A 22,133-nucleotide genomic window follows, 5' to 3' on the forward strand; every position below is an offset into this window, starting at 1 on the left:
TTTTGTTTGAAGGCGCTAAAAGTGATAAGATATTTTATCCTTGGCAGATAAGTTGGCACGAGTTTGAGTGATAACTACTGATAACTTGATCAAGAGATAAGGAAAAATGTATGTCTTCCTACTTCAAAAAACTACTTTAGCGGAAGTGCTAAAACCCACTACAATAGATCAAGTGTTATTATTATTAACAAATTTGTTCACTTCTTATTTGTTAATAATCAAGCTCGTTACTGGAAACGTCAACGACACCTACAACACTAAACCCATTGTCTTCTTAACGATGCAATTCATTCGTTTGTAAATGAAGACCCATAAAATTTTAATACAAATGTTGTCGTTTATCTCTACGGAACATTTACTCAAAATATTGATTTTTTTAAATATGAAGAACAATTCTTTAATTAAAACTGAATACGCTGTGAAGTTTTTCATCCACAAATATTGTACTTAAAAAATCATGGATGTGACTTTTCGATTCAGTATATCCTTTATTTTTGTTTATTGTTTTATGTCAGCTTTGCTTTTTACGCGAGTAACTTCTCAAGATGGAAAAGGTAAGTACAAATGTACTACTTGAATCATTATTCACAAAGTACATTAATTAAACAAAAATTAAATATTTTGCACTGAATACAAAAAATACTTTGTATTATTAACATATTATTCCACTGAAATTTATTTATTTTTTCGTGAAAACAGGAAATTTCATTTATCACAGTTTTAGTTGTATTTTTCATGTATCTATCTAATACAATATTTATAATTTTGTCTGCTGTTGCCTGAAAAAATTTCATTTCATTGAAATTTTGTTTTTTTGAGAAAAATTGGAATTTTGAAGGCAATTGCTTTTAAGAGTTTAATTCAAACAATAAAATATTGTATTCAACTCATTTTCGTGTAAATTGATTCATTTATTTCATCTCGTAAATGATAAACCACTCGTTTTCACTCGTGATTTAAAAATCCACTCGTGAATAAATCGTACACTCAAACTCGTTAAATAAATAACTATCAAATTGAGGGATTGAGGGACCAGACATAGAAACTGAAACTTAGAATTTGACAATTAAAACCTAGAACTTCAAACAAAAACAAAACGTAGTATAATCTTAAAAAAACAAACATTTGATTTCTGGAGGTTTAAGGAAGCGAAAAATTGTAGAAACTGGAAAATTGCATATCAATTTTTAAAGAAAGAAAATTGTAGAATAATATTTTTATAATTACAGAAAACGGGCTATGGAAACCCTAATATGAAATTCTAAATATTTCCATGTCTTTACATTTAAAGTATTATAATCCATTAGCTGTTTCAATACTAAAAAACACCAACGTCGCATTATCTCTCAAAATTAGTTGTTTTAGATAATTCATGCATTTCAAAAAATAATAGCTATTGTAATTTATACTTTCAAGGAGAGATCTAATCATTAATAACTATTTTAAAATTTTATTTATCTTATTTAAAAAAATTATTCGGTAAAATGCAATGTTGGCGTTTTTATAGTTTTGAAACAGCTAATATAGGTACTTGACGAACAAGAAAGAACCTTAAACTTTAAAACGTATCACTGAACTAAAAACTAAAAAATTGCGCATAAGTAGATATAATTTTTTAAGAAAAAAAAATTAAAATAATAATCCTAAATCCAGAATACGAAATATGTAAGCATTAAAATTAAACTGTAAATATTTTAACCTTGATTTGACGGTTTATAAATAATTTGTAATATCAACCATTAAATCTTAGAGCCTCTAATTTTGAGAACGTAGCACTCAACTCAAAAAAGCTTCTATAAACTTTATTTCTAGAGATTTCTGTTAGTGAAGTATTTTATAAACTAAAAAATTGCAAATCCAATTTTTAAAGAAAGAAAATTGTGGAATCAGTAATTCAAAACTCCAAAATACGAAATACAGAAACATTAAAATTAAACTCAAACTGTTTCCATGTCTTTAAATTTAAATTATAGCCTACATTTAACAGTCTTGAAATAACTTGGAATTTAACCATTGAAATCTAGAATCTTGAATTTTAGAAACTCAAAAAACTTCTAAAAATTTGATTTCTAGAAATTTAAGAAATGAAAAATTGTAGAAGTGCAGGTGAAATTGGTAAAGAGCTCCATCTGTAGAACAATGTTGAAAAAAGTTACTGACCTTGCCATGTTGCTAGCATTGCGTTCAATTGACATTTTTATACAAGTTTGTTAGGGAATGGCTTCGCAATATTTCCTATGTAAATTTGTCATAAAGTGCGTACTTTTTTCGGAAATTTTTATTAAGTTACCTGTTGAGAGCCACTGCGTGGCTTATAGTAGTTTATTAGCAGTTAATTTTTTCATTAAACAAAATGGAGATGGTAGCGCATAGGCGTTTTGAGAATTTTTCAAAATTGTGTCTAACATGTTAATTTGTGTGGGAGTTTCAAATCCCACCCCTGGCAAAAAAAAAATTGTTTTTCGTTAAATTTAATAACAAAACACAAATGGAAATACCAATAGTAGACCTTAATAGACCAAGAGTTAATTTATCTTACAGGTGTATTTTTTAGGTAGATTATATCATTGTTTTCGGTAACAGAAATCAAATTTCATTCGCAAGTAAGATAAAGCTGTCAGTTCTGCTCACAACTGAGTAAATTTAGGGAAAATTAAGAAAAACAATGAGACTGTTTATTTCATAACTATAGAATTATAACAACCACAGGTCACTGCAAAAACCGATACAAAGAACCACGCTAATGTTACAGACGGATATTTATTTGAATTTCTGAGATTTTTTTTACAATGCACCTGTAAGATAAAATATCTACAGGCTGTCCCAGAACTCACGCCCCAGAGAAAACTGGCAAGTGCCGACGAGACAGCCCTGTATATCACATGTGATCGAAAATGCCATTATAAAGCTCGTGGGAAGTGTCAGAATTCCCACTCACATCTAATGATGCATTTCTATCACTTATAATATAATATAATATACTATTACCATACCATTTAACCAGTGAAACCTAGACCCTTATGCTTTAGAAACATAGCAATAATTCAAAAATCTTCTAAGAACTTTATTTCTAGAAACTTTAAAAAAGGAGACTTTTAGAAACTGGATAATTGCAAATACAGTATTATTAAAGAAATAACATGTTAAAATCACAAATTGTAAATATGGAAACATTAAAATTAAACTGTGAATTAAATATGAGGAAACTTTGTAGATTTAATATAGCTCCAAAAGATGAAAATTTTGAATTGTAGAAATTCTTGATCATTGAAATTCATAATCAGTAGAATTAAAATTCTAGTTTATATAACCTTAGAAACGAATAAGAGAACTGGGGGCCTTTGAATTTAGAAATATCAAGTAACATTGAGAACATGTTTTCTAAGAATTTTCGAATTACATTTATATTAAACATTCCAGCTTTTGCATCTAACTTTTGATAACTTAAATGACCAACTACTGCAAACTACTACAAACTACATTTAAAAGACTGAACGACAATTAATTTAAAAAAAAATTACAGGCTCTTTTTAAAAAAATAATTTGAAAACGAGATAAAGTAATCATTTTATAGTTTTTAAAAACTACTTTTATAAGTGCAAAATTTAGTTTAAAAAAAGTTGGAAAAACTATCAAATACTCATCTTATTTATTACTATCATGTGATGTTATTAAAAAATGGTTCCTTACCACACTCTTTTCCATTTTTCTTCTGTTACAGGTTCTACAACAAGTACACATGTCACATCAATAAAACCTACTAAAACTGTTACAACTGCTAAATCTACTACACATGTAACAATTACACCTACAAAAGTAGACACAACTGTTAAACCAACTCAACTTCAACCATCTTTCAAACCGACTAAAACTGAAGAAACTGTTACGGCTACCAAAACAATTGCAGCTGCTACAAGTAAAGAACACGCAGTTACTAAACCTTCTACAACCGACGCAGCTGTTAAAGCAACTGCCGAAACGAGTTCTAAAACTAAAACAACTGGCACATCTGTCAACGTTGGACCAGCTACAAAACCAAAACCTGAAACTGACTCAACGAAACCTTCAAAACCTGGCGATGTAGTGAAAGTTAGGATTGCTGATGCAGCTGTTATACCTCCTGCCAAAGTTACTGTCAATTCAGCTATACCAATTCAAGAGGCTCCTTATCAAGTTTCGATCTTGATATCTCGCAAATATGCGTGTAGTGGTGTAATCATCAACGAGTTGTTTATTTTAACAGCTGCAGAATGTGTTGACGGGTAGGTAATGAAAAACATTTAATTTTTGTTTTAAAAAACGCTTTACAATTCATCAACTAACTTTTTAACTGTACTGTTGAGGTACAGTTACTGTGGCTCCTGGCGACCAATTCTTGGACAAATTAACAAAAAACATCCAAGGCTCTTAAAAAATTGCAAAATTACGTTTCACACATTATACTTATCAGTCTTATCAATTTTAAACCACCTACAAAATGTTATTAAAGACCGAATTTTTCGAAGTTTATAAATATTATTTAGGTAACGAAAAATGGAAAATGTAAAGAAAAAGAATTTAGGTATTAAAATCCGGTAATTGATGATACATTTTTACAGTAGAAAAAATAAAACTTTTATTACAATAAATCCATTACAAGGGCATAATGAAGATCTTTACATTCAAGGGCAACATTTAAAGTCGAGTGCCTCCGGCCCGAGATTTTAAGATACTCGGTATTTATAATCGAGTTATGCCCGTGGTGCATATAACGTTTTACTTTCCACTTGGAATATGAAAATTAATTGATTTATTTTTGTCAGCATTGGTACGAATTAGCGGGCATAATGATTACATTATATAGCATAATGAACAGGTTTATCATAGACGAAAAGAATCAATAATACACAAGTGGAAAATAAAAGCTATAAAGAAGTTAGATCATCGTTGATCCCAAATATTTTTTTAATTTGCTTTGTAAAATTAGTTTTTTTTTCTGTATAAATTTATCTCAACCTAGAAAATAAATTCAGTGCATGAAAATACATACTACTAAGTGGTACTACAATCATGCACCTTTTCACTACCAATAATTTCTCATTCAGTTAACATTTTTATTTTCAATTGATTTTTATATACACATTTTTTTTGTATTGTTATGCCACTTGGCAATAAACTTTTAGAGTGAGAAACCAAGAAGTTTAAGTAGCTTGATTAAAATAATGCTTTGCTTTTGCAAGGGCTTGGAAATCTTTAGATCATGCAACCTAAAAAATAATTTGATATACAACTAGAGAATTTCAAATAGAAAAGTAAAAAACTTACAATTTCAAAATCTGATATTCTAAGTAACTTTAATTTTTAAGTAACTCTAACGCTGAGAAATTAATAAGATAAAACTCAAAAAAATAAAATTTAGTGAGATGTAAATTCTGAAGTAACTGAGAAACTGAAAAAAACTAAATGTAGAACTGGAAAAGAGAGGCACTAATAAAATAAAACATTACAATTTTAACAAAAAACTAATACACTAAGTAACTAAAAATAATAATTTAAAAAACTATGGTACTGCAAAGTAGGATCATTAAGAAATTGGAAAACTGAAATTATAATAAAAATGAAAAAATAAAAATTAGGAAATGAATATGAAATATGTGAAAATTGTACTTAAAACTAAAAGCTGAAATACTGGAAAACTTAAAAATTATGCGACTAAAACCCTAAAAGACGGTTTACAAAACATTTTAATTATAATAAAATTTTAATTCGAGATTAACTTGACATTTGTCAACCATTTTAAATAGCAATTTAGTGTGGAATTAGCTCAATTTTGAACAAAATTTTAATTTCGCTTTCTGTAAAACCGACCCTATAACTGGAAGCCTAAGAAACAAAAAATCTCTAGATGTAAAATTAAAAAAAGCTATTAGGTAAATGTTAAGTTTTTTAAAATAAATTCTAACAAAAAAAATTTAAAAACACGTGCAGGCTTAAACACAACTTGAGGCTGTTTAAAACACATTTACGATACAAAAAGTCATTAAATATCTTTGTTTCTTTATTTGCATGATTTTCATGTTTTAAAAATATCGATTCAATTATTGAATTAACTGAAGATTTTGTTTTGAATTGATTATACCCGGAGATCCTACATTCAAATAAATGTTTGCACTCCATCTTGCTCCGTTTTTTTTTCCGGAAAAACGTAAAAATTCATTTATTAAATATCTATAAATGACAATAAATATTAATTTTATTTTCCAGAGTTCCGGAAGCAGATGTGACGGTCAGAATTGGCTCCAAATACGTTGATCGAGACGGTGAAATAATTCAAGTAACTAAAATCACCAAACATCCAATGTATACAGCAGCGTCTCCTGATAATAACATTGCAGTCCTAGAATTACTTAATCGAATCGAATTTAAAGATTATGTGGCAGTTGTTGGTTTTTCCAGCACTGAATGGCCCATGGGAACCGAAGGACTTGCAACTGGGTGGAAACCCATCGATGGTGAAACGCCCGTTCCCGTTTTGAAAAGAACCACCATGAAAATAGTACCACATAAGGCATGTGAGCCGAAAAAATACAATCAGAAAAATATGATTTGTGTTGGGAGTTTGCAGCCAATGTTGGAGACGTGTTTATGGCGTTCGGGGAGTCCTTTGGTGGTGCATAATATTGTTGTTGGTATTTTTAATTTTAAACTTGGCTGTGAGCCTGGTAATAGTAGGGTTTATACCAGTGTTCCTGCTTTTCGGAAATTTATCCGAGGAGTGGTACTTGAATAAATACGAATAAAATTTTATCCTAAACTTCTCTGCATTTGACTGAATTGGTGAATGTCGTGATTTAGGTGTAGATAAGGTTTGTATATTTGGTCACATAATGTTACACTATATGTGTGCTTAGTGATAAACTGATAACACCGAGATAACGTCAGGTGATGTATAAAATTATTATTATTATTATTTGAAATTGTATTTCTTATGTTGTTTTCAATTTCTAAGGGTATTTCGAGGAAAAATCGATTAGGGGAAATGTTTATTTGGTCCAAATGAAACCAAATTTACAAAAGGAATTGGTTAACTGCAAAAGATGTGAAAAGTAAAATAAAGTATAAAGATAAAAACTATTTGAACAATTCCGGAATATATTTTAGCCTAACTAAGAGTAATACAAAAAGTCAAGATTTTAATAGATCATACTTAAATTACAACATATTTTAATATGTTAAGTTTAAAAAATCTATTGCCCTTTGTGTAAATTGAAGACGAGGAAACCTCTCTAACCATGAATCAAAAAAGGTAAGAAAATCTTATGAAAACATAAAAAAATAACCGAATGAATATTTATTTGAGGTAGGACCCGCGGTTTATGTTTTGATGTGTTGACGAAATTTAGCTTTCAGTCATATTTTGTCTCACAAAATTACGTTGAAATTCAATTTATATTTCCTTATACTTCTTTATACTCATGATGCTATTTAGTTTCCTATACCTAAAAAAATTTTTTTGAACGGAACATAAAAAGTCACAGAGTGGGATTAAATTTTAAGATTACGATGTGGAAGCGAAAATGTGTTGCACAGAGTAGAAAAAAAAATTGCTTCAGGTAATCAGTGGAGAGAAGTTATTGGATACCTTTCAAGCTCTACAAGGTGCTTAGAAGCTGAGAAAAATTGTTTTCACCTAAATTAACAATATTAACCAAATGCAGAAACAGTGACATTTTTTTTTAAATAAACGCTTTAAAAAGAAAATAATTGCACCATTTTCTATCCAATTCAACGATATTTTTCATGTTTTTTAAAGAAACTTGCTAAAATAATCTTATTGTCAGACTGAAAATTGTGCATGATCGTTTTGAAAAGAAATAATGAATTTTTTTATCCAATTCGGCAATTTTTTAGTTTATTTTATCAAAATTTTGCAAAAATGCAAATTTTTTGAACGCAGTTTAGTGATCTTTCAAACTTCCGCGAAAAAAAAACAAAAATATAATTTTTTATACATGTCAGTCACTGGTTTTGGTTAATTTTCGTTGAAATTTTAAAAGACGTGTTATAGAACGCAAAAATGGAAAACATTCCAAAAAACAGTATTTTTATCTCAATAGTGTGCCCAAACTCACAAAAATTGGTCACTTTTTTAAATTTTTCGGTTAATTTATGGGAAAATTTTACTAATAAGCCACGTTTCGGACTGAAAATGTGCTAAAACCAGGCAAAATAATGTAATTTTTGTACTCATAACTTATAAATATATCCCATTTCAGGCCATAGTAGAATTACAACAGCACATTTGAATTTTTTGGAGTAAAAAATAAAGCACAAATTAAGAGTTTCTGTATAAGAAATGAATTCTGTATTAAACTAAATCCCAGAGAAATTCCTTGAGCTGAGAAAACCACCCAGAAACTCTCAATTTGTGCTCCATTTCATTAAAAAAAAGTGCAAATGCACTGTTGTAAAATTTTACTATGAACTGAACTGGGATTTAGAAATTTCCCGGTTATCTCCAGAGTTTTTTTGTTACAACAGTGAGTAGGAACATTCAATACCTATTGTATTTTCATATAAACCGTTCATGAACATACCTATTGTATTTTTTATTTAAATTTGGCGAAATATTAAGTTTCTGACTTTTGGCTGAATTATGTCCTAAAATTCTTAAATAGGAGAAATAAGAATTACACGAGGCTTGCACCAGTAAAATGCAATGAATTTTCATTTAGATCGTTTTAAGAAATTTTTTTTTTAAATAAGATTCATAAAATTGTAAAAAAGTTATTAATGATTAGATATCTCATTGAAACTATAAATTACATTAGCTATTAATTGTTTGAAGTACCTGCTTAATTAATTTATAACAGCTAATTTTGAGAGAAAATGCGACGTTGGCGTTTACATAGTTTTAAAACAGCGAAGAGATGTTTTAAAATAAAACTTTTATCTTTTGATTTTGTTTTTGCCAATACATAATTATGTATATTTATTTTATTACTTCAGAAACGAAAATTAATTTTAAAGTCAAGAATATTTCATATGTGTGATGTTCGGGTTTGAAACTGATCACCCGATATGTATTGTTATTATTAGCAATATTAGCGATTTCTCGCGAAAAACTGACATTAGCTCAATAAAGGTTGGCACGAAGAAGGCCATGTTGAGCGACAAGACCTAAATTTTGCCAGAAAACTTTTCAAATGCTCCAAAAAAATATTTTTTATTGGTAATCTATTTTGCTTATTTAAAAAACGCTACAGCGTGTATAAATGCAACTTTCAAAAACGCTCGTTTTTTAAGTGCCCATGGCAACACCAATAATCCAAGAAACGTAAGTATAAATGAAAATCATCAATTCCATGACAACGAAAGGTATACTGATCTCACATTACACTATTTCCAATTTTTCGAATATTAATATCCAGTATTCATGATTTTAAAGTGTACCAATAAAAAAAATAACGTAGTGTTCATGGATAACTCAAAATCCACTTATACTTTATTATACTATTGCATGATTATTTTGAGATTATTTGGCCTTGCTGAAACAACTAGAACTAGGATATAGAGATGATATACCTATTTTCTTTATACAACGATTTACATAAATCGTTTTTTTTTGAGAAAGATGTAAAATTTGGTGAAAAACACAAGTCACCTAAAAGATGTACCACAACTGGCCATTAATCATTACACTGAAAAATATTTAATATCCCTATCGATCACAATTAATCCTCTTTAAATCTCTTGGTACAATAAATCTAACTCTGATTGATTAATTTATCAAACGGATTTACTTTTGTTGAAAATTCTGGTATAAATAACGCCTCGTAGAAGTCAGAAATCATAGTAGTGCTAACTCCACTCAAAATGTACTTTGCAGTATTTTTCATAACAATTGGCTTAAGCTCCTTTGGAGTAAACGCAGGTAACGAGAATCATTTTTTTTAATTATTTACCATATAAGATTTTGAATAGATCCAACTTGTCCGAAACAAGATGGAAAAGATTCCGTCTACTTTCCACATGAAGACTGCACCAAATTTTGGCAGTGTTCAAATGGCACTCCGTATCTTTTTGACTGCCCTGATAATTTGCATTTTAATCCGAAACTGAACGTTTGTGATTGGCCAAATGCTGCCGGATGCAAAGGAAGCGGTGAAGATAGTGACAGCAGTAGCAGTAGCAGCAGCAGCAGTAGTAGCGAAAGTCAAGAATCCGGAGATAACTCACAAGGAAAAGACGATAATAACAGTAGCAGTAGCAGTAGTAGCAGCAGCAGCAGCAGCAGCAGTGAAGAAGGCAGCAGTTAATATAATTTTACAATATTTTTTTTCTAATTTTGTTTATGTATTCCAGGTCCTGAATGTCCCTCAGTAGATGGAGAAGATCCTGTCTACTTCCCACATGAAGATTGTACAAAATTTTGGCAATGTTCTAATGGTGTTCCCTACTTGTTCAACTGCTCAGCTAATTTGCATTTCAATCCTAAATTAAACGTTTGCGATTGGCCCGATCAAGCAGGTTGTGAAAGCAAAGAAGATAGTAGCAGTGGCAGCGAAAGTAAAGAATCTGATGATAAAGATGACAGCAGTAGCAGTAGCAGCAGCAGCAGTAGTAGCGAAAGTCAAGAATCCGGAGATAACTCACAAGGAAAAGACGATAATAACAGTAGCAGTAGCAGTAGTAGCAGCAGCAGCAGCAGCAGCAGTGAAGAAGGCAGCAGTTAATATAATTTTACAATATTTTTTTTCTAATTTTGTTTATGTATTCCAGGTCCTGAATGTCCCTCAGTAGATGGAGAAGATCCTGTCTACTTCCCACATGAAGATTGTACAAAATTTTGGCAATGTTCTAATGGTGTTCCCTACTTGTTCAACTGCTCAGCTAATTTGCATTTCAATCCTAAATTAAACGTTTGCGATTGGCCCGATCAAGCAGGTTGTGAAAGCAAAGAAGATAGTAGCAGTGGCAGCGAAAGTAAAGAATCTGATGATAAAGATGACAGCAGTAGCAGTAGCAGCAGCAGCAGTAGTAGCGAAAGTCAAGAATCCGGAGATAACTCACAAGGAAAAGACGATAATAACAGTAGCAGTAGCAGTAGTAGCAGCAGCAGCAGCAGCAGTGAAGAAGGCAGCAGTTAATATAATTTTACAATATATTTTTTCTAATTTTGTTTATGTATTCCAGGTCCTGAATGTCCCTCAGTAGATGGCGAAGATCCTGTCTACTTCCCACATGAAGATTGTACAAAATTTTGGCAATGTTCTAATGGTGTTCCCTACTTGTTCAACTGCTCAGCTAATTTGCATTTCAATCCTAAATTAAACGTTTGCGATTGGCCCGATCAAGCAGGATGTGAAAGCAAAGAAGATAGTAGCAGTGGCAGCGAAAGTAAAGAATCTGATGATAAAGATGACAGCAGCAGCAGTAGCAGCAGCAGCAGCAGTAGCGAAAGCAAAGAATCTGGCGACAATTCCGAAAGCTGCACCAGCAGCAGTGAAGAAGGTAAAAAAAAATGTTTTGTTGACCCATTGTTAATGCCAATATCTATCTCAATAATGTCTTTTTCTCACAAAAGTCACATAAGATAACATTTTTCTGAGTCTTAAAAAACGCTTTACAATTCATCACCAATTTCTTTTAAATTAGCAAGTGTACATAAATTGCAACCTAAACGGTCAATTGAGGTACAATTACCGTGACTCCTAAGAACCCGTTCGTTGACACAATTTACAGAAAATATTGCCGGTTTTAAAAAATTCTAAACTTACTCGTACATCTCACACATTACACTTCATCACATTTGCATAACCCACAATTGATAAGCAGTCTTTGAAAATTAACTTAAAGATGGTACAATGAAAACGGTGAAGTTGGATTTGATTTGGTATTAGTTTCAAATTTAGCCACCAGAACAAAAGAGTATGCGATTAACGAAAAAATGTTGTAATCAGCTATTATTCATTGACTCGCTATTGGTCGTTCGTGCTTTAATCAGTATCGCTTCGTAATCGCCTTCGTTAACAAATTAGTTTATTAAACAGTAAATTCGTTCTAATTGTGGTTATGTTATCAGGTCCTGAATGTCCTTCAGTAGATGGAGAAGATCCCGTCTACTTCCCACACGAAGATTGTACCAAATTTTGGCAATGTTCTAATGGTGTTCCCTACTTGTTCAACTGCTCAGCTAATTTGCATTTCAATCCTAAATTAAACGTTTGCGATTGGCCCGATCAAGCAGGTTGTGAAAGCAAAGAAGATAGCAGCAGCAGCAGTAGTAGTAGCAGCAGTGAAAGCGGTGACAATTCCCAAGGAAAAGACGACGATAAAGATGATAGTGGTAACAGCAGCAGCAGCAGTAGTGACAGTAGCAGTAGCAGCAGCAGCAGCGAAAGTAGTGAAGAAGGTAATTTAATAAAAAAATAAATTGTATCCCTCACCAATATGTGTTTATTAGGTCCTGAGTGTCCCTCAGTGGACGGTGAAACTCCAGTTTATATACCACATGAAGACTGCACCAAATTCTGGCAATGTTCAAATGGTACTCCGTATCTTTTTGACTGTCCAGACAATTTGCACTTTAATCCCAAATTGAATGTTTGTGATTGGCCAAACGCCGCAGGATGTAAAGGAAACAAATAAATTGTACAGCACATACCAAATAATTACAAAATGTTAATTACTATTCTAAAATAAACTGAAAAATAAAACAAAACAAAATCTTCTTTTAATATTTCACTACATAAAAGATTTTTAACTTAAATTTGAACAACTAATGCTCGTATGACTTAAGTAATAATAATAACAATTTCGATGAAAATTGGGTTTAATGTAAAATTAAAAAGTTTTTTTTTAATAATTTGAAGTGTAATAACACTTGTTATTATTTTATAATGATGAATTATTAAAGTAAATATGCATTGTTGTTACGGAAATTACGTATGTATGCAAACTTTCAATTTATTCGAGTAACAAAAACTCACTTAAATTTGACTCGCAAAATATGAAAGACATACAAACATGACAAGTTAAACGAAAGTTCTTGAAAATCCAGCAATCGTCCAAAAATAAAAAATAATAAACAATAATACAATTATAAAAACAATTCAAGTGATGGTAATAAATATTTACAAAGCGAATATAAAATTACCTTTTTTAAGGCGGCCCCCGAGAACTGTCAAAATAATGTGTTCATACTTTTATACATATCTCAAAAAATAGACGACGGCAGTACCAAACAAAAAGCAAAATGATTAGAAATCAGTTCCCTACAAAAGTACACATTTTTTATTTAGTATTGAATCCGTTTTCTTGGTCTACTGATCTGAGACTTGGATACCAAACGCAATATTCTGCACACATCGGAAAAAAATTCACCATTCATGCACAACATCATTGTAAATATGCATGCAAAAATTAAACCTAATATGAGCAATAACAAGAACAAAATAACCTTTACAAAAATTTCTTTGAAAACGAGATTTTTTTTAAATACTGCTCTCAAAATTTAATTGCCAGTTGGAGGCGCCACAATGGTCTCCGTTTGAAAATTGTTGTCCATTTTGAGTTATGTATAAAAGTAAAAAAAAGAGTATAAACACATAGTTTTGATTTGACAGTTTGATTTTGACAGTTTTTGGAGCCGCCTGAAGAGTTATTATTGAGGTTTTTTCCAGAAAAACTTTTCCTTCTTTTTTCGAATTCGAGAGAGGGAGGGAGCATAGATTCCGTGTACCTACACATAAAATGAGCTTTTAACAATTTTTATAAACTACAAACCAATTTGGATTCTTTTAAAAAATTATCAATTTATGTACTAAAAATTAGTCATAAATTGACAATGTTTGGCCTGTTACGATAAGCGTAATATTTTTTTAAAACACCAATCTAAGAAAAAATAAAACTTGCAAATTTTATAAAATTGTGTAGTTTAATTACAAAGAATCCATTCGTTTACTAAATATTCTTCTGTAGACACAGTAGCTTTTAACAACAAACAAGAAAAAAAGGTCATCAAAAGAATACAAAAAAAAACTGAATTGCAGTTACAATATTATTTTAACATTTTATTGACTAAATACTAATTAATTAATTGAACAAACATGTCCAAAAAGCAGACGTGTTTTAGCTTTTAGAGAAAAGTTAACGAAATTTGAAAAATGTTCGAAGAAACATAGTAGTTAGTTGTTTTATGGAGATATGTTAGCATATTTAAAAAATGCTTTATTAAGTAAAAACATCTTACGAAATATGGTTTACTTGTTATACGTATTCTTGAATTAATGTAAGCTTTAATTTGTAAAAAATTGAGTGGCTACAAAGTAATAGGAACTAACAAGATTATAATAAAGTAATAGAACAGGAAATTAGTGACGAAACTTCCCATTTTCATCTTTGTTAATGTTTTTACCAACAGGAAGCTTAAATCTTTTTATAAATCTCTCACTAGCTACATTATGTACTACAATCGTGATTTATGGTTCTCATCAAGTACTTGTTTGATATCTAATCAAATGAATGATGACAGAACTTGCAGTTATTTAGATGCTGTTTATTTTTTTTAAGTTTGAGTAGACTCAAAATTATAAAACCGTTCAAATCAATAAAAAGGCCTCCAAATTAGCTTCTATAAAAATTTAAAAAACAGCCCCTTTACACAAGTATAATATAATTTGCAAAGAAATATAAGCAAAAAACTTTAAAATTTAGAAGATTTAAAAGTATAGAATGTTGAAGAATTAAACAAAATTGATTTTTTCAAGTAATTATAAGTAGCGTCCTAAAAAAATCACTTTCAAAAAACACACCACAATCAATTTTTCATTGTTGGAATACACTATAGGCAATTCTTATCTGTGCAATATGATTATCCCATAGATTCGTAGAACATAATACTTTAATCTTCCCAATTTCATAATAACAAATAAATCTGTCACAATCAAATTAAACAATATAAAAAACGAATACATCAAAGACTTCTCGTATTTTAGACAGACAACCAAAAAAAATAATTAATTATTTCATTAATCTAAACATCTATCTAATTGGCAATATTTCTTAATTTTCTTATTATTTATTTTATCATAAACAAAATTGTTTTTTTTTATAAGTTTTCATCTTCTGGTACATACAGAGTTGGGCAAAAGTATGAAACCAATCGTTTTGTGCCTGCTCTATGTAAAAAAACATTTAGGGCCGGTTTACAGAAAGTAAAATCAAAATTTAATTCGGAGTTAAACTAATTGGAATTAAGTTGCCATATAAAATACATTGACAAATGTCAAGTTAATGGCGATTAAAAATTAATTTTTATTAAAATGTTCTGTAAACTCACTCATAGTGTATTAAGTACAATTTTTTGTTGGTAACATTTTTATCGTTTTTTTTTAATATCTTTATTCTAGAAAATAAACTATTTAAAAACACGCTTCCCATAGCAACGTGTTTTAAAGTAAAATGTTCCACCAAAAAAAAAATCTATGTATACTAGTCATTTGTAATAATTTTAGGTAAAATATTTACTCCAATATATGTCGTTGCTATCAAAAGAAAGCAGAAACAAAAAAAAATAACAAATCAATTAATCATAATAATTTAAAAACGTCTGATATATCTGTCGATCGCTAATTATAAAAACCAGCAATGCATAATTCCCTAATCCTTTAAAACTCTCAAAACAATAAATCAAATTCAGATTTATCAAATAGAATTACTTTTGTCAGAAAATCTACTATAAAATCGCCCCGAAACGGTCGCATCATTAGTTTAGTTTTGTGATTTAACAGTACTAAACCTCCTTATAATTATGTACATTTCAGAATTTTTAGTTGTATTTGCCTTATGCGCTTTTGGAATAAACGCAGGTAATATCAAACAATTTGCTTCAATTAATTTTTACTATGTTAAAATATCTGAATGATTAGATCCAACTTGTCCGAAACAAGATGGAAAAGATTCCGTCTACTTTCCACATGAAGACTGCACCAAATTTTGGCAGTGTTCAAATGGCACTCCGTATCTTTTTGACTGCCCTGACAATTTGCATTTTAATCCGAAACTGAACGTTTGTGATTGGCCAAATGCTGCCGGATGCAAAGGAAGCGGTGAAGATAGTGACAGCAGTAGCAGTAGCAGCAGCAGCAGTAGTAGCGAAAGTCAAGAATCCGGAGATAACTCACAAGGAAAAGACGATAATAACAGTAGCAGTAGCAGTAGTAGCAGCAGCAGCAGCAGCAGCAGTGAAGAAGGCAGCAGTTAATATAATTTTACAATATTTTTTTTCTAATTTTGTTTATGTATTCCAGGTCCTGAATGTCCCTCAGTAGATGGAGAAGATCCTGTCTACTTCCCACATGAAGATTGTACAAAATTTTGGCAATGTTCTAATGGTGTTCCCTACTTGTTCAACTGCTCAGCTAATTTGCATTTCAATCCTAAATTAAACGTTTGCGATTGGCCCGATCAAGCAGGTTGTGAAAGCAAAGAAGATAGTAGCAGTGGCAGCGAAAGTAAAGAATCTGATGATAAAGATGACAGCAGTAGCAGTAGCAGCAGCAGCAGTAGTAGCGAAAGTCAAGAATCCGGAGATAACTCACAAGGAAAAGACGATAATAACAGTAGCAGTAGCAGTAGTAGCAGTAGCAGCAGCAGCAGTGAAGAAGGCAGCAGTTAATATAATTTTACAATATTTTTTTTCTAATTTTGTTTATGTATTCCAGGTCCTGAATGTCCCTCAGTAGATGGAGAAGATCCTGTCTACTTCCCACATGAAGATTGTACAAAATTTTGGCAATGTTCTAATGGTGTTCCCTACTTGTTCAACTGCTCAGCTAATTTGCATTTCAATCCCAAATTAAACGTTTGCGATTGGCCCGATCAAGCAGGTTGTGAAAGCAAAGAAGATAGTAGCAGCAGTAGTAGCAGCAGCAGCGAAAGCAAAGAATCTGGCGATAACTCCGAAAGCAAAGACGATAACAGTAGCAGCAGCAGTAGCAGCAGCAGCAGCAGCAGCAGCAGTGAAGAAGGTAACAGTTAATATAACTTTTCCTCGACTGTTTGTTAATGGATGATTTTATCTAGAAAACATTTGTATTTCATAACACAACTCTTGTTATAACTGTAACGTTTGCAAATTGTTTTTTTCTGCTTTAAAAAAACACTTTACGTCACCCCTCTTTCAAGTCAGCAAGTGAATGAAATTAGCTTTCTAAAAAGTCCGTTGAGATATAATTATTGTGGCTCCTTGGCAACCCCTCTTCTTGAACAAAATTTAGAGAAAACACCGACGTCATTTAAAAAAATTCAAAAATTACGTCTCACACATTATACTTTGTCACTTCTGAATCACACACAATTAGATATTACCGAATTGCCACTGCTTTTCTTGAATTTAATTCACGGTGAATTTTAACAATAGTTAAAAATAATACTAGTTTCGATTTGGTATTAATTTCAAAATTTGTCATAAGAACAAAGGCACTCACTCGTTTCGCTCGCTTTTGCTTTAAATAGTATCGCTTTTTAACCACCTTCATTAACAAATTAGTTAGTAAAATTAAATAGACATATATTAACATTGAATTCTTTGTAATTGTGGTTAAATTATCAGGTCCTGAATGTCCTTCAGTAGATGGAGAAAATCCTGTCTACTTCCCACACGAAGATTGTACCAAATTTTGGCAATGTTCTAATGGTGTTCCCTACTTGTTCAACTGCTCAGCTAATTTGCATTTCAATCCTAAATTAAACGTTTGCGATTGGCCCGATCAAGCAGGTTGTGAAAGCAAAGAAGATAGCAGCAGCAGCAGTAGTAGTAGCAGCAGTGAAAGCGGTGACAATTCCCAAGGAAAAGACGACGATAAAGATGATAGTGGTAACAGCAGCAGCAGCAGTAGTGACAGTAGCAGTAGCAGCAGCAGCAGCGAAAGTAGTGAAGAAGGTAATTTAATAAAATAATAAATTGTATCCTTCACCAATCTGTGTTTATTAGGTCCTGAGTGTCCCTCAGTGGACGGTGAAACTCCAGTTTATATACCACATGAAGACTGCACCAAATTCTGGCAATGTTCAAATGGTACTCCGTATCTTTTTGACTGTCCAGACAATTTGCACTTTAATCCCAAATTGAATGTTTGTGATTGGCCAAACGCCGCAGGATGTAAAGGAAATAAATAAATTATTGTGAATGGAGAATAGGTTCATGAAAAAATAAATACTTTTGAATGTTACGTCCTTTATTTGTTTAAAAAACCTATCATAATTTATTCACCAGTGTCGCTGTTTTCGTATTTTATAATTACTAATTTGGCAGCCCAATTGTTAGGTTATGAATAATAACATAAAATAACTGTGTTAAATAATAGAAACATATTGGTTTTCTCGAAACATACTTACGTTCATCATGGAGCAAATCAACAATAGATAGTACAAATCAATGAACAATTAATAATACAAAAATATAGGAGAAAATTCCACTACAGCTTTTTAGTTTCAATATTTTGAAAAATGCCTCAGTTTTTGAACTAGAAAAGTAATCGTTATAGGAGTGTTGAAATAAATGTTATGGGAATAACTAAATTTTTGTATAGCTCCTCTCCTTTTATAACATCCATTCCAATTACAATAGCAGTGCCGCCTTTTCTCTCAAAGTTAAATTATTCATGCACTTCTAAACCTTAATAGCTAATGTAATTTATGATTTCAATGACACATCTAATAATCAAAAAATATTTTACATTTTTATCAACATTATTTAAACAAACGAAGTTGTTAGCATTTTTATTAAATTGGAATGACTAGTATTTGAAAAAATGAAAAATCATTATTCATTATCATTAGGTATCGATAATAATAATATTAAGAAGGCTTTGAAAAAAGAAACAATAAATAATTCAGTGGGGCGAAGTGTGGCTGAAAGTTATTCAGTTCAACCCTACAAAATAAAAATTAAGAAAAAACCAACAAATAAGTACACGCAAAAATTGATATTAATGACCAAATGATATTCTTAACATAAAACGAAATAAAAAGACTCAAAAAGTATCAACTCCCGAAACTTTAAATTTAATGCATCTCAAGGAAGAAAAAAAAGAGAAGGAAACATTTCTTAAAACTTTTAAGGCCAAAATGGGAACAGTAAACACGCAGTTGCAAATAATTTCAGCTCTTTAATAAATTATTAATAAAATTAGAAATATTTACGTTATGTGCATGACAATCCATGAACAAAGATACTGGAATTCGGAAGATTAGGTTTTATGCGTACTCAGTAAAAACCAAAAAAATTTATTTTTACAACTAGTAATTATTTTGGGATAGTAGGTATTGAAAAAAGACAGTATGAATTGAATAATAATTTATTGAAATACAAAATGTAACAAAAAATTTCAAGACCTGGATTATACAAAAACTAAATTTCCGTTATAACATGTTGAGTTTACGAAAAAAAATGGTGAGAATCAAATACCGAAAACCGTATTATGCTACTGATAACATAACGATCAATGCCCATACCTGCAAAAAATACATCATCAGTACTTTCTTAGAATAAAAAATAAAATAAAAAAAATCAAAGTAATTTACACCACCATCACATGTTTCAGTTTATTTTCACTTTCTACAGTTTCTTAAAAATTGTTTTCTTCGATTTTTTTCGTAAACTACTGTTTGAGTTTTTCTGAAATTTATCGGATGATGTATTTCTGTAGAGAACAAGTCAATATACCGGTAACTAAAAAACTTTTACAAAAGCGTTTCTCATTATTCGTTGTTATTTGGCAAATGCAGTATATGTATTAGCTATTTTGAAAGTATAAAAACGCCAAAATCGCATTTTTTCTCAAAATTAGTTGTTATAAATTATTCATGCACTTTAAAAAATAGTACCTAATGTAATTTATACTTTCAATGAGAGATCTAATCATTAGTAACTATTTTAAAAATTCTATGTATTTTGTTTAAAAAAATAATTCAGTAACAGGCGACGTTGGCGTTTTTATAGTTTTGAAACAGTTTATTTATTCAAACGAAATAATTAATTAATATTACAACAATTGAACAATTGTTAGAAAACAAATACATATTAATTCAGTTTTTAGTAAAATTACTTTGATTTTTATTTAAGTTATTTAAGTTGTTTAAATACGTTCTTAGGACAAATACTAACGTTGACGATTATACTGTTTTTTAAGTTAAAGTACCTACCACTTAAAATTATTTTCAAGTATACAGGCTGTTTCTAAAATTAGATACAATACAAACTTGTTTTTTTAAATGGAACAACCTATATTTTTTGCATTTTTGGATGTAGCTTTTAACACAGATGTTTTCAAGCTTTTCAAATTGTTATAGGTCGATTTTGCTTTGTTTTTACAATAACTGGATTTTTTTGCCAAAACACGCTTTTTTAAAAAAATCGTTACATAAAAACTTAGAATCTCAGAAAAGAGGAACTTTCACCACTTTAAAGAAAGAAAGTTCAAACTCCAAGGATGTATTATTTTTATTAGCTTACTGCAATCAAGAAGATAAAAAATGAAGAGGTTTGTTGCAAGTTGAATAACTTAAAAATTTTAAATGGAACACCCAATTTTTATTTTTGCATCTAAAAGACCTTTAAATAGTCTCTCTGACAAGATTAACAGTTGGGTCTTTCGCTAATTAGTGATTACTCAAAAGATTTTTAACATTAAACAATAAAAAAATTATTACCTATTGTTTCAGTAGTCAAAAAGTGAAATTTTCTGCTAATAATAACTTTAATGTTACTTTTAGGCCATTATTTGTCATTTATAACAGTGAAATAATTAAAATTTCAATACTTATAGAATTTTTAGTCCCGTATAATCTCCAACAAGTGGTCTGTGGTGGAGTTGCTATGGTTGTGATATGTTGTTGAAATTAACGTTTAAAGTGAAATATCTTTTTAGTTAGTAACTTTAGGAAGTTGAAACTTTATGTTTTTAGTAATTTAGTAATTTTTGAGAAGCAATAACAAAAAATAGAGTGTTCCATTTAAGTTTTTCAAGTTTTAATAAACTTTAATTTTTCTGTTTCTAATTGTAATACGCTAAACAATTGGAACAGATTTATAAGTTTGAACTTTTCCCCGTGTGGGATTCTACGATTCTGCCTTTTTGTGTAATAATTTTTTGTGTTTTTGTCAAAAAAATCAAAATATTTTAAAAACTAAGCAAAAATGCAATAAAATTTAGGGTGTTTCATTTGAAAAAACATAGCTTTAGTGTTTTTTTATATTGGAACATCCTCTATATGCATACCCGTATCTAAAAAAAAGGAAAACTCAATATCTTTAATAATAAACAAATTATGGAGCTTTTTGGGATCGTTGGGACAGCCTGTGTTTAAGTATTATTATGAAATTACTATAACAAAAACTGTGAAATGTGACATTCAAATTTCCCGCCATGTCACACAACAAAGTAGATCGTTAATTGACCACTAGATGGTATAACAATAAAAAATTTAAACCCTCTGTATTGTAAAAGTTGTAAAAACAAAGGGACTATTAACCCGTTAGAAAAACATTTAAAATAAAAAAACTTACTTTTGAAATTCCCATTCTCGATTATCTAGTGGGCACACCTGCCTTGTCTTCAACCACCTCGAAATACAGTGAAAATGAAACGCGTGCTAAAACCAGATTCACTAAAACCAAAACTCAAAAAACAGCAAATTACTCACATTACACACTCCCCAAGCAACTGTACACTCTTCACTGGTCGCTGAGGCCTGATTTGCCTGACACTCAATACATAAATCCATAATATGATTGCGACAAATGGCACAATTATCGACCACGATATCTAAAATTTTAATTAAAACCAACGTGTCTAATAAAATGACACAGCGTACCCCAAGCCCACAACGCTACGGCGTTCCACTTCATAAAAATGAAAAATCATCAAGTGTTAGGTTATGTCTCACAAACTTACCTTTTTCACTTCGAAACGCTTCTTTTCACCCTTGGAACTGCTCGAAGTGGGAACTTCGACCTCGTCAACATCCACGTCCATTGCCGCTGCCATTTTTGCCCAAATAACACAAAATTGTGAGTTTTTACAAACGTTAATTGCCAAACTGTTTGGGGTGAAATTTCGACTGGGGAATTTTACGCGTGTGTTGGG

The 22,133-nt window shown here is 30.5% G+C and overlaps 3 protein-coding genes across 4 annotated transcripts; 2 read left to right on the forward strand and 1 right to left on the reverse strand.

The window, feature by feature from the left end:
* Positions 1-258: 258 nt before the first annotated feature.
* LOC103312769 (trypsin-7) lies at positions 259-6,793 on the forward strand. The gene is made up of 3 exons (XM_008194236.3): positions 259-554; positions 3,722-4,262; positions 6,244-6,793. The coding sequence occupies exons 1-3, from the start codon at positions 458-460 to the stop codon at positions 6,767-6,769; spliced, it is 1,164 nt and encodes a 387-aa protein (XP_008192458.3). The 5' UTR covers positions 259-457; the 3' UTR covers positions 6,770-6,793.
* A 2,975-nt stretch (positions 6,794-9,768) lies between these two features.
* LOC655764 (peritrophic matrix protein 5-B) lies at positions 9,769-18,215 on the forward strand. 2 transcript variants are annotated; one of them, XM_064358887.1, is made up of 9 exons: positions 9,769-9,913; positions 9,964-10,287; positions 10,345-10,704; positions 10,762-11,118; positions 11,176-11,493; positions 16,293-16,649; positions 16,707-17,012; positions 17,597-17,926; positions 17,978-18,215. In XM_064358887.1, the coding sequence occupies exons 1-9, from the start codon at positions 9,856-9,858 to the stop codon at positions 18,160-18,162; spliced, it is 2,595 nt and encodes an 864-aa protein (XP_064214957.1). In that variant the 5' UTR covers positions 9,769-9,855; the 3' UTR covers positions 18,163-18,215. The 2 variants fall into 2 exon arrangements, with proteins under 2 accessions (XP_064214957.1, XP_064214958.1); XM_064358888.1 differs by lacking the exon at positions 11,176-11,493.
* A 1,112-nt stretch (positions 18,216-19,327) lies between these two features.
* Roc1a (Regulator of cullins 1a) lies at positions 19,328-22,130 on the reverse strand. The gene is made up of 5 exons (XM_962490.5): positions 21,942-22,130; positions 21,862-21,889; positions 21,691-21,812; positions 21,554-21,639; positions 19,328-19,500 (listed from the first exon to the last, which is right to left on the reverse strand). Exons 1-5 carry the CDS (start codon positions 22,032-22,034, stop codon positions 19,488-19,490), a joined length of 342 nt encoding a protein of 113 aa, XP_967583.3. The 5' UTR covers positions 22,035-22,130; the 3' UTR covers positions 19,328-19,487.
* Positions 22,131-22,133: the final 3 nt, after the last annotated feature.

Source organism: Tribolium castaneum, chromosome 9 (genome assembly GCF_031307605.1).
Source record: "Tribolium castaneum strain GA2 chromosome 9, icTriCast1.1, whole genome shotgun sequence".
NCBI lineage: Eukaryota > Metazoa > Arthropoda > Insecta > Coleoptera > Tenebrionidae > Tribolium > Tribolium castaneum.